The sequence below is a fragment of the Melanerpes formicivorus genome, unplaced genomic scaffold (assembly GCF_026170545.1).
Source record: "Melanerpes formicivorus ecotype bairdi unplaced genomic scaffold, bMelFor1.0.p_v2 SCAF_6, whole genome shotgun sequence".
NCBI lineage: Eukaryota > Metazoa > Chordata > Aves > Piciformes > Picidae > Melanerpes > Melanerpes formicivorus.
The window spans coordinates 234,848-245,935 of record NW_027142358.1 but is presented as its reverse complement, the minus strand read 5'-3'; the positions used below and the strand labels follow the sequence as shown (position 1 = coordinate 245,935).

The 11,088-nt window shown below is 43.0% G+C and overlaps 1 protein-coding gene across 1 annotated transcript; it reads left to right on the top strand.

Moving 5' to 3' along the window:
* Positions 1 to 2,284: 2,284 nt before the first annotated feature.
* KCNK18 (potassium two pore domain channel subfamily K member 18) lies at positions 2,285 to 10,030 on the top strand. The gene is made up of 3 exons (XM_068139212.1): positions 2,285 to 2,501; positions 3,568 to 3,714; positions 9,219 to 10,030. The coding sequence occupies exons 1-3, from the start codon at positions 2,285 to 2,287 to the stop codon at positions 10,028 to 10,030; spliced, it is 1,176 nt and encodes a 391-aa protein (XP_067995313.1).
* Positions 10,031 to 11,088: the final 1,058 nt, after the last annotated feature.

The following is an 11,088-nucleotide window of genomic DNA, read 5'->3' as shown; positions in this document are numbered from 1 at the left end:
TATTCTATTCTATTCTATTCTATTCTATTCTATTCTATTCTATTCTATTCTATTCTATTCCATTCCATTCCATTCCATTCCATTCCACTCCATTCCATTGCACTCCACTCCATTCCATTCCATTCCATTCCATTCCATTCCATTCCATTCCATTCCATTCTTGGGATCCAGTCTGCTGAGAATTTGGCCTGGAAGAAATCCTTGTAACCACACAGGATTTCTTTGCAGTAGGGACATGTTGCTTGTATACAGCTCTGTAGGTCTTGGCTGCACAAGGCTGTTTCAATTTTTTATGAAAGGCTCCTTGAGATGAATTATTCAACACCTCTTTGTGTAAATAAAGTCCAGCTCTTCTTACTACCACTACTACCACTGCTAAGGGCGCTGATAGTGCTCATGGCTCGAAGTGCTTTTGAGTGATGGTTTTATTTTTAAAGCTGTATGTAGTTTTCAAAGATCACCAACCTTGAACAGAATCCTGCAAATTCTGATTTACTAATGTCAGTAGGAGTTTCAATTAATAGGAAAAAATTAATCCAGTGAGAACTGGACAAAGCCTTATTGACTCCTTGGGGAGAAAAAGACTTAAAAACTCAAAAGACACCCCACCTTACCCCTCTCTCAGAAGGATTACCTGACATATATGGAGAGATCCTTTAAGCCATATGAAAAAGAAGTGAATTGTTCTACAATCTGCCCAGGGGTGACAACCATTACTGCCAGCCCCTTTTTTGAACAATTTTGCATTTCTCTGTTCATGCCCTGTGAGTCCAGCAGGCCTAGGGAGGTTCTTCTCTCCCTCTACTCTGCCCTAGTGAGACCACAGCTGGAATGCTGTGTCCAGTTTTGGGCTGCCCAGTTCAAGAGAGACAGAGACCTGCTGGAGGGAGTCCAATGGGGAGTCATAAGCATGAAGATCTGTGAAGAGAAACGGAGAGCCCTGAGGCTGTTTAATGCTTGAGAAGACTGAGAAGGGATCACATTAATGTCTATAAATATCTGCGGGGTGGGTGTCAAGTGGTGGGGGCCAAGCTCTTTTCAGTGGTGCACAGTAATAAGACAATGGACAATGGACACAGACTTGAGCATAGAAGGTTTCACCTCAACATGAGGACAAACTTCTTTACAGGGATGACAGAGCACTGGAGCAGGCTGCCCAGATAGACTGTGTAGTCTCCTTCTCTGGAGACTTCCAAAACCCACTTGGATACATTCCTGTGTGGACTACCCTGGGTGATGCTGCTTTGACAGCAGAAGGATGAACTGAATTATCTCTGTAGGTCCCTTCCAACCTCTAGAGGCTGAGGGAGCTGGGGTTGCTTAGCCTGAAGAAGAGGAGGCTCAGGGGAGACCTTATTTCTGTCTAGAACTACCTGAAGGGAGGTTGTAGCCAGGCAGGAGTTGGTCTCTTCTCCCAGGTAACCAGCACCAGAACAAGAGGACACAGTCTCAAGCTGCACCAGGGGAGGATTAGACTGGATGTTAGGAAGAAATTCATCATAGAGAGAGTGATTGGCCATTGGAATGTGCTGCCCAGGGAGGTGGTGGAGTCACCATCACTGGAGTATGGAGGAGACTTGATAGGGTGCTTGGTGCCATGGTTTAATTGATTAGATGGTGTTGGATGATAGGTTGGACGCGATGGCCTTGAAGGTCTCTTCCAACCCATTCCATTCCATTCCATTCCATTCTATTCTATTCTATTCTATTCTATTCTATTCTATTCTATTCTATTCTATTCTATTCTATTCTATTCTATTCTATTCTATTCTATTCTATTCTATTCTATTCTATTCTATTCTATTCTATTCTCTAATGTTCTGTGATTCTATATCATTAAAGAAATCCATCCCCTAGAGCGGGCATTTTCCATCCGGAGAGCTGGAAATATTTCTGCTTTATCAACAAGAAACCATAGCTCGGACCAAGAAGCTTTAAACATGGGTTGGCTCCAGTGGCAGCCCACAGAAGCTGGCAGTCTGTGTGCATTACAGCACTGGCTGATCAATAGTCGTTCAGGGACAGAGCGGCGCATCGTCAACTGAGAAACATTTCAAGGCTTGATTAGTTGTGCTCCTTCTCCACTGGGACTGTAGAGCAATCTTCACATATAAAGACATGTGATCTGAAAGCCTGAGGCAGAGCAACCCTTGTTTTCACAGGAGAAGCTTTTCTGGGATGTAAAAGCTTTCACATCCTCATCCTTGTTTCTAAAAGCTGTGTCTTCTCCACAAAAGCTTTAAAAAAAACCAAAAGAAAGAAAGAAAGAAAGAGTGAGCTTAGGATGGCATCAACATCACAGCCTCTGAGAGGTAAAAGGGCATGTACAAAAATATTTTGGGCAGTCTTTCCTCATGCCTGCTTCATTCTGTCTCTTGTGATCTATGCTTTTCTTGGGGCTCTCATGTTTTCCCACATTGAAGGTAACCGGAAGGTCAATTTAAGTGAAGAATATAGGAAATTTCTGCAGGGTCTGTGGGACATCTCCAGAAACTTATCAGGTATGTACTGGAATTTGAGAAATGGCTTAACTGTACAGGGAGCTACTCATACACTTGCTATTTGAATGAGATTCTTGGCTTTTGAAGACATTCTTACAAATACTAATGGCTGAACCTGCAAACAGGATTTTCCCTCTGCCTGTTCCTGACTGCTGCTGTTTGCTTTGCTTCCATTGCTGTGATTTTTGGACAGCAAGCTTCTCTGCTCCCTGTGTATCTGCCTGAAAAGACTTTTCCTGAGGTGCCTGTGCTCTTCCTTCTGCCCAAGTTACCTGAAGTCCTTAAAGAGCAGCTGAGATTCTTATATTTCCCTCTGATTGCTGGGAACTGAATCCTCCATCTCAAAAAGTCTCTTTCAGCTCCCTATTCTCAGCTCTGAGCTTCCCTACCCTCTGGTGGTGGGATGCACAGATGGAGGCAGATTCTATGCTGAACCCTGGACCTGGTGGTGCTGATGGAGGGGGTAAAGGGGAGGAGAAGGTGCAGAAACCCTTCTGGCTCTGTGTCAGGGCTTATACATGGGCTTGGACTTTCATTCAGGTAGCTGTGCTGGTAAATTATGTGCTTGGGGCAAGCATCCCTGTAGATAATGTCAGCTGCAGAGAGGAGGAACAAGGGGTACAGGCTCTGGGATTCACAGCCAGCCACTGGGCAGTGCCACCTGTGTGGTTCATATTACTCATACATTGATGACCCCACAGTTGTAAGAGTCTTTGAGACAAAAGATGAGTAATCTCCTAGGGAATTAAAAATGGAACAGGACATTCAGGCTGGAAGCTGACTGTTCAATCTTTCTGCCCTGCTTCTTAATGCTTATTTTTGTGTCATATTTTGACTTTGTTGGATCATGGCTTGTGTATTGTTAGTTTCTTTATTTACCAAAGCCATTGGACCCAAGTGACTTCCAGGGTGGGGGTGGGGGGAAGGGGAGGATGAGGTGAATATCTTTTATTCTTTAAAACAGTACAAGAAAATGCTCAGTAAGCTTCATTGGAATGACAAACTGGCTGCTCCTTGAGTGGTGGTCTGCAAGCACTCACCATATCCCCTGCTGTTACTGTAACAGATAACATGACAGAGAATGAGGAGGCATTTAGGGAAAGCATCTATACACTGCTCAACACAGCTGAACGAGACTGGTTTGTCAATCCTAAAGATATTTGGACATTCTTTGGGTCTCTCTTTTTCTGCTGCACAGTATTCACAACTGTGGGTAAGTCCAGAGGTAAAGTAAACCCCTGCAGAATTAATTGCTGTTGCTGCTTTCTGTAATGTGTTTCTTCCTAGAAATCATAAAAAGGCAGTACCAAATCCCTGTGAGTTTTGATCCTGTCTATTGGTGCTAAGTCTACAAGGGGTTCTGCAAACACAGATTGCAGACATGTAGCTGTCACAGAGAAAAAGCCAGAGTTTAGTAACTAGTGACAGTGCACACTAATTAGCTGCATACTATGCCAGGTACTCCTATACAAGGTGCATACAAAATGACTATATTACAGTAAAAAGCAAGCTCCCCTTTCAGCCAAACCTCATCTTTCCCACTGCTGTGGGATAATGTGTTGGGTAATGGTTTCCTCATTGGAAGAGGTAATGCATTATGCATATATTGTTTTTCGGTTGCTTCCCTGCTATTTACGTGCAAGGCAGCTTTGTGAATCTCTGGCTCTGTAATTAGCCATGCTGCTGCTGTTCACACTTCTCTGGCTTAACAGCACACAGAAATGTTTAAGTCACACGTCTGAAATGTTTCATTCTGACTTCATCTTTCAACAAAAGAGGACCTAAGATCAAACAGAAATGTCTGCTCCGGGTTCGGCTCCCTTTGCATCACTGAATGCAACTCCTCATGCTCATTCCCAGAGTGACTTTTGTCCCTTTGCTAATCTTTCTCAAGCACTGGGAAGTACAGACACTGACTTTTGGGGTTTGTCAGAATCAAAGCTGGGCAGGAGACAGTCCCACAGTGTTGTGTCAAATTAGAGGCTGCCCAGGGAGGTGGTGGAGTCACCATCACTGGAGGTGTTTAAGAAGAGACTGGATGGAGCACTTGGTGCCATGGTTTAGTTGATTAGATGGTGTTGGATGATAGGTTGGACTCGATGATCTCGAAGGTCTTTTCCAACCTGGTTAATTCTATTCTATTCTATTCTATTCTATTCTATTCTATTCTATTCTATTCTATTCTATTCTATTCTATTCTATTCTATTCTATTCCATTCCATTCCATTCCATTCCATTCCATTCCATTCCATTCCATTCCTCACTACATTAGGATGCACCCAAAATCCCAGCATGGGTATTCATCTTAGTGCAAGAGAAAAACTGGAGCTTATAAAAGAGCTTACGCTAGGTAAGGAATAGTGTGAGAGTTAACACGTTCACTTGGAACATCTAGGAAACCCTTGCATGGGGTTGCTTAGCCTGGGGAAGAGGAGACTCAGGGGTGACCTTATTGCTCTCTACAACTACCTGAAGGGGGGTTGTAGACAGGTGGATATTGGTCTCCTCTCCCAGGCAGCCAGCACCAGAACAAGAGGACACAGTCCCAGACTGCACCAGGGGAGGTTTAGGTTGGATGTTAGGAAGAAGTACTATACAGAGAGAGTGATTGCCCATTGGAATGGGCTGCCCGGGGAGGTGGTGGAGTCACCGTCATTGGAGGTGTTCAGGAGGAGACTTGATGGGGTGCTTGGTGCCATGGTTTAATTGTTTAGGTGGGTTGGATTGGTTGATGTGTTGGACATGATGATCTTGAAGGTCTCTTCCAACCTGGTCTGGTCTGGTCTGGTCTGGTCTGGTCTATTCTATTCTATTCTATTCTATTCTATTCTATTCTATTCTATTCTATTCTATTCCATTCCATTCCATTCCATTCCATTCCATTCCATTCCATTCCATTCCATTCCATTCCATTCCATTCCATCTTAAGCCATAGCAGAGACATGAACCTGTTCTGCTCAAACTCATCTCCTTTCAGCCCCCGAGTTTGAAGACAGCCATCTAGGCTGTCAGAGACACATACCGAAGATGCAGATCCAAATCCTCACCCCAGTGAATATTTCCTAGCACAACCACAAGAATTAGGGACACATGAAAGAGGTAATTTTATCAGAAGGCTTTGACCTTGTGGAGTCTCCTTCTCTTGAGACTTTCAAGGCCCTTCTGGATGTGTTCCTGTGCAACCTGTGCTGGATTCCATGGTCCTGCTCTGGCAGAGGGGTTGGACTCGATGACCTTTGGAGGTTCCTTGCAGCCCCTAATGTCCTGTGTGATCTTGTGACTTCAGCAAACTGCTGACAACACGTGTTGTTGAAAACTTCTTGCCTGGGTACACTTAACCATCTCCATTAACACGAGACTTTACAGATGTCCCCATACACACTGACCCAATTTCCTAATTTCTAAACTGCCATAATTTTTTGCCTTAAGGCACTGAGGATGAACACAACTTCCTCAGGTTCCAAGCTGAGTTTTGGGACCAGTAGGGAGCCTGTGACATTTGTTGCTAATAGCTGGCTATTTGCATTGGGGTGGATTTGCTGTTTCACAGAATCACAGAACATTAGAAGTTGGAAGAGACCTCCAGAGATCATCAAGACCAACCCCCCTGCCAAAGCAGGAGCACACAGGGTAGTCCAGGTGGGAATGCATCCAGGTGGGTTTTGAAAGTATCCAGAGAAGGAGACTCCACAAACTCTCTGGGCAGCCTGCTCCAATGCTCTGTTCCCCCCACTGTAAAGTTTCTCCTCATGTTGAGGTGAAATCTTGTGTTCAAGTTTGTATCCATTGTTCCTTGTCTTATTGCTGTGCACCACCAAAAGAGCTTGGCCTCCTCCACTTGGCCTCCTCCACTTGCCTATTACCTCTCAGCTATTGATAGACATTGATCAGATCCCCTTTCAGTCTTCTTTCTCCAGACTAAACAGCCCCAGGGCTCTCTGTCTTCATAGGGGAGCTGCTCAAGTCCCCTAATCATCCTTGTGGCTCTCCTTTGGACTTTCTCCAACAGATCCCTGTCTCTCTTGAACTGAGGAGCCCAATATTTCCAGTATAAGAAATTGACAGACCACTTCAGCTTAGAGTCAATTTAGCTACCTGCAATTACCTAGAATAAGTGAGTTATCTACTCTGAAGATTGGTGGTCTGAAAGTTGCCTGGTGGCTCCACTAGGCTAGATTTCTGGTTAGCTAAATTTTAAGCTCAAGATAAATTTTCCTCCTTGAAACTGAAATGCATAGAAGCTGGCAAATAAAATGAAATAATTTTGTTTAATAAGTAAAATAAAAGAAAATAATAAATAAACCAAAATAATATAAGCTAAAATAATAAAATGAGGAAAATAATAAAATAAAATAAAGAAAAATAAAATAAAATAAAATAAAATAATAAAATCCAAATTAAAATAAAAATGTAAAAATAGTAAAATAAAATAAATAAAATAAAATAGTGAAATAAAATTAATAAAAATGAAATGAAATGAAATGAAATGAAATGAAATGAAATGAAATGAAATGAAATGAAATGAAATGAAATAGAATAAAATAAAGAACAAAATAATATAAAGTAAAATAATAAAATCAAAGAATAAACTCAAAATTAAAATAAAAATGTAAAAATAGTAAAAATAAATAAAATAAAATAAATAAAAATGAAATTAAATTAAATGAAAAGTTCTGGGCCCCTCAGTTTAAGAAGGAAATTGAGACACTTGAACGTGTCCAGAGAAGGGCAACAAGGCTGGGGAGAGGCCTTGAGCACAAGACCTATGAGGAGAGGCTGAGGGAGCTGGGATTGTTTAGCCTGGAGAAGAGGAGGCTCAGGGGTGACCTCATTGCCCTCTACAACTACCTGAAGGGAGGTTGTAGCCAGGAAGGGGTTGGTCTCTTCTTCCAGGCAACCAGCACCAGAACAAGAAGACACAGTCTCAACCTGCACCAGGGGAGGTTTAGACTCGAAGTGAAGAGAAAGTTCTTCACCGAGCGAGTCATTGGTCATTGGGATGTGCTGCCCAGGGAGGTGGTGGAGTCACCGTCCCTGGAGGTGTTCAAGAGGAGATTGGACGTGGCACTTGGTGCCATGGTCTAGTCATGAGGTCAGTGGTGACAGGGTGGACTCGATGATCCTTGAGGTCTCTTCCAACCTTAGTTATACTGTGATACTGTGATACTGTGATACTGTGAAAAGAAAAGAAATGAAATAACAAAATGAAATGAAATGAAATGAAATGAAATGAAATGAAATGAAATGAAATGAAATGACTCTGTGCAATAACTAGTAGAATGAATCTTCCCTGGTTGCTTCAGAAGCAAGGATTACCATTCCTGGTTAGTGAGTGGGGAACAGAGTGACAGAGAATAAATAGATTTTCTGGGCCAAAGGACAGACCACAACTGGGTTCAGACTAAAGGCTAGGACACCCATTAGTGAAAGCAAACATGAATTGACAAAGAAGGTGAAGGAAACCATTCTTCAGCATGTGAGCTAACAATCTTACATCTAGATGATCTTGGGAGATCATCTAGAAGATCATCTAGAAGAGGAGAATGTTTTTGAAAGGAGAGAAGGAATGCTTTATGTTTGGTTGGTTTTGGGGGGTTCATTTGGAGGATGAGAAGAAAAGCAGTTGTTAAAATGTAATACAGTTAATACATTGCTAATGTTTTCTGCCACTGTAATGGAAAAGCACTAACTTCCAATTCAAGTTTCATATCCAGTATATCAGAGGAAGGAAATATGAATACCCAAATTGAATTTAGGGAAAGGACATATTGTCTTGTAGCATTTTATGTATCATAAAGGCCACGTGTCTGGCAGTAATTCCCTGTTTGTTGTAATTGATATTTGTAGGCTTTGGTAAGCTAGAATAAACATGCATTTCCTCATGTGATAAACACATGCTCCTTCACTTGCTTCTTTGTCTTTCTGAGTATGCTTAAGAGGATCAGAAAACCATGAAGTAAGTGCAATATCAATACAAGAGATGGCATCAGAGCTAGATCTGATGAACCAGGGACAGTTTCAAATTTCTGGCATTAGCTGATTCTTCATCACCATTAGTTCGGGCAAAGAAATGAACTTTGTGCCATCAGACAACCATCCCAATCTGAATCTTCCCAGAAATCAGGGAGTGTCACCCCCAGAAATCCTTCAGTCATACTGTGAGATCTGGAAGCTGGCCAGGAGGTGATCCCCCAGCTTCTCATGCACTGTCCATTAGCTTGCCCCGGCATCAGCTGTTGTCACTCTGAGCTCAGTGCTCAGCTTGACTTCCCATGGGCCCAAGATGTCTCTTTTTGTCTTTCCTTTTGGATCTTTCTGAACACGGATTCCCAGTTCAGGAAATCTTCCTGATAACAGACTCAGCAGGAATGAACCTGCACACCAGTCCTGAGCTGGCCCAAACAGTTTGTTTAGGCACACAGCCAACAAGGTGCAGATAAAATAGAGAGAGTTACACCAACAGAACTGGCAAACTCCTTAGTTCAAGTGCTTGAAGAGGCAGAATGCCTGCATTTGTAACCAGCATTGGACACTCAGGGAGTTGAATAAGTTTCAAAGCAAAGCCAAAAACCACCAACATGTTCTGGACTTAAAAATTGGCTTTTACAATTGACAGCAATAAAAACCTCAGAGGATGTGAATACCTAATAAATCACAATGATTTCTCTCTCTCCCTCTCTCTCCCTTTCCTTTCTCTTCCTGTGTTTTTTGTTCAAGGTTATGGTAATACTTATCCTGTGACACGGGTTGGAAAGTATCTCTGCATGTTGTATGCTTTATTTGGCATCCCTCTGATGTTCCTGGTCCTGACAGACATGGGAGACATCCTCGCTACTGTCTTGTCCAAGTCTTACAATGAATTCAGGAAACTGCAGTCCAGAATTCTAGCCTCTAAATTCTGTGCTGGGTTCACATGCAACAAAAGGGATGAACTGAAATCCAGAGCCCAGTCTAAAATAGTCATCAACGAGCCCTTGACTATTATGGAAGTGCTGAAAAGTCAGGCAGGTGTTAAAAGGAAGCCAGTCAAATACCGTAACGCCCAGATATTTGAAATGCTGATTGCCAGGGAAAATGAAGGCAGAAGACCAGCAAGAAACAAAAGCATCGAGAGGTGGAGTTCATGCCCTGAACTAGCCAGGGGAAAGACAATGTCCAGAGTGATGGAGAATTTTGACAAGATTGGGCAACAGGTAGAAAAACTGGATGTACCCATCCTGCTGATGGTGCTGATCATCTTTGTGTACATCTCCTGTGCAGCTGCTATCCTGCCAAACTGGGAAACTAGGCTGGATTTTCAGGAAGCCTTTTATTTCTGCTTTATCACCTTGACAACTATTGGATTTGGAGACACACAGCTGGAACATCCCAAGTTTTTCATGTTTTTTTCCCTCTATCTTATCATTGGCATGGAGATTGTCTTCATTGCTTTTAAGCTGGGCCAAGACCGCTTGATCAGCTTGTACAAACAGGTGATTTCTTTTTGTGGGGATAAAAAGGTGCCATCAAAGAAGGTATATCCCAAATAAGAGCAGTTGTGTCTCCTTTACTTCTAAGCACTGGCCAGTGCAACTCAGATGAAACTCTTCCTGTGAATTTCTGGGGGGTGGTGGGGTGGTGGGGTGAGAAGTGGGGGCAGGAGGCCACCATATTTTATTCTGATTTCTTCTGAGAATCTGCTATGAAATGGCTGGATATCCCAGGAGCCATTTGGCAAAGGCATTTCCAGGGAGTACTTTCCAACAGGGACTCGCCTTCTAAAGAATAAAAGATGATGCATGATGAAGAAGCAGAAGGCTCTCCCTGCCAGTGCTCCCTAGCTCAGTCTTTCAGCAGCCTTTCTGTCCTCTCTCCCACAGTAAGGCAATTTAGGATGGTTTTTTTTAAACACTTGTCCAAGACAGACCCAGGTCACTGTCTCATCCTGTCCCTTTGTTTGCAGCTAGGGACAGCTTGGTGGGGCTTATTGGTACTGGGCTCTGACAGCATGATGCTGCAATAGGATTTGTCATTGACAGAGAGACCTAGGGAGAAGAAGTATGGACCCAGCTGCTCTCCTGTCATGATCTCATGTATTACAAACATTGCACCTTTGCGCGGGCCAGAGGAATTGTAAAACAAAGGGAAGGAAGGACACCAACTGTTCATCTCTTTCTTTGTCCTCTGTCTGGAATTTTGTCAGAAAAATTCTCCATGTGTTCAGGCTGAAACCACTCCTTTTCCATCTCGATTACATGTACTGTACTCAGGCCAGAGTTGGTATGTATCTCATGGTGTCCCGCTGTAGAAATGCTTATGACAAGTTCTGCTCCTGAGACAGGCACCTGGCAGAAGGCATGCAGCAAACCCAAAGGTGACTACAGCAGTGGAAAGAAGCTCCATCTCTTCACTGTCAAAGCAGCATGGATATTTTGGGGACACCAATCCCAGAAGACTTCAATCCTGATCTAGGTTTTACCCTGCACAGACTGCTTGACTTCTGGGAGTTCCTTGACCCTCTCATGGAAAGCAAAGCCTGCCTGTTTCACTGGGCTGTGGTGAGGATCCTGGAGCTATATACCTGTGGAGCGCATTAATATGTCAATAA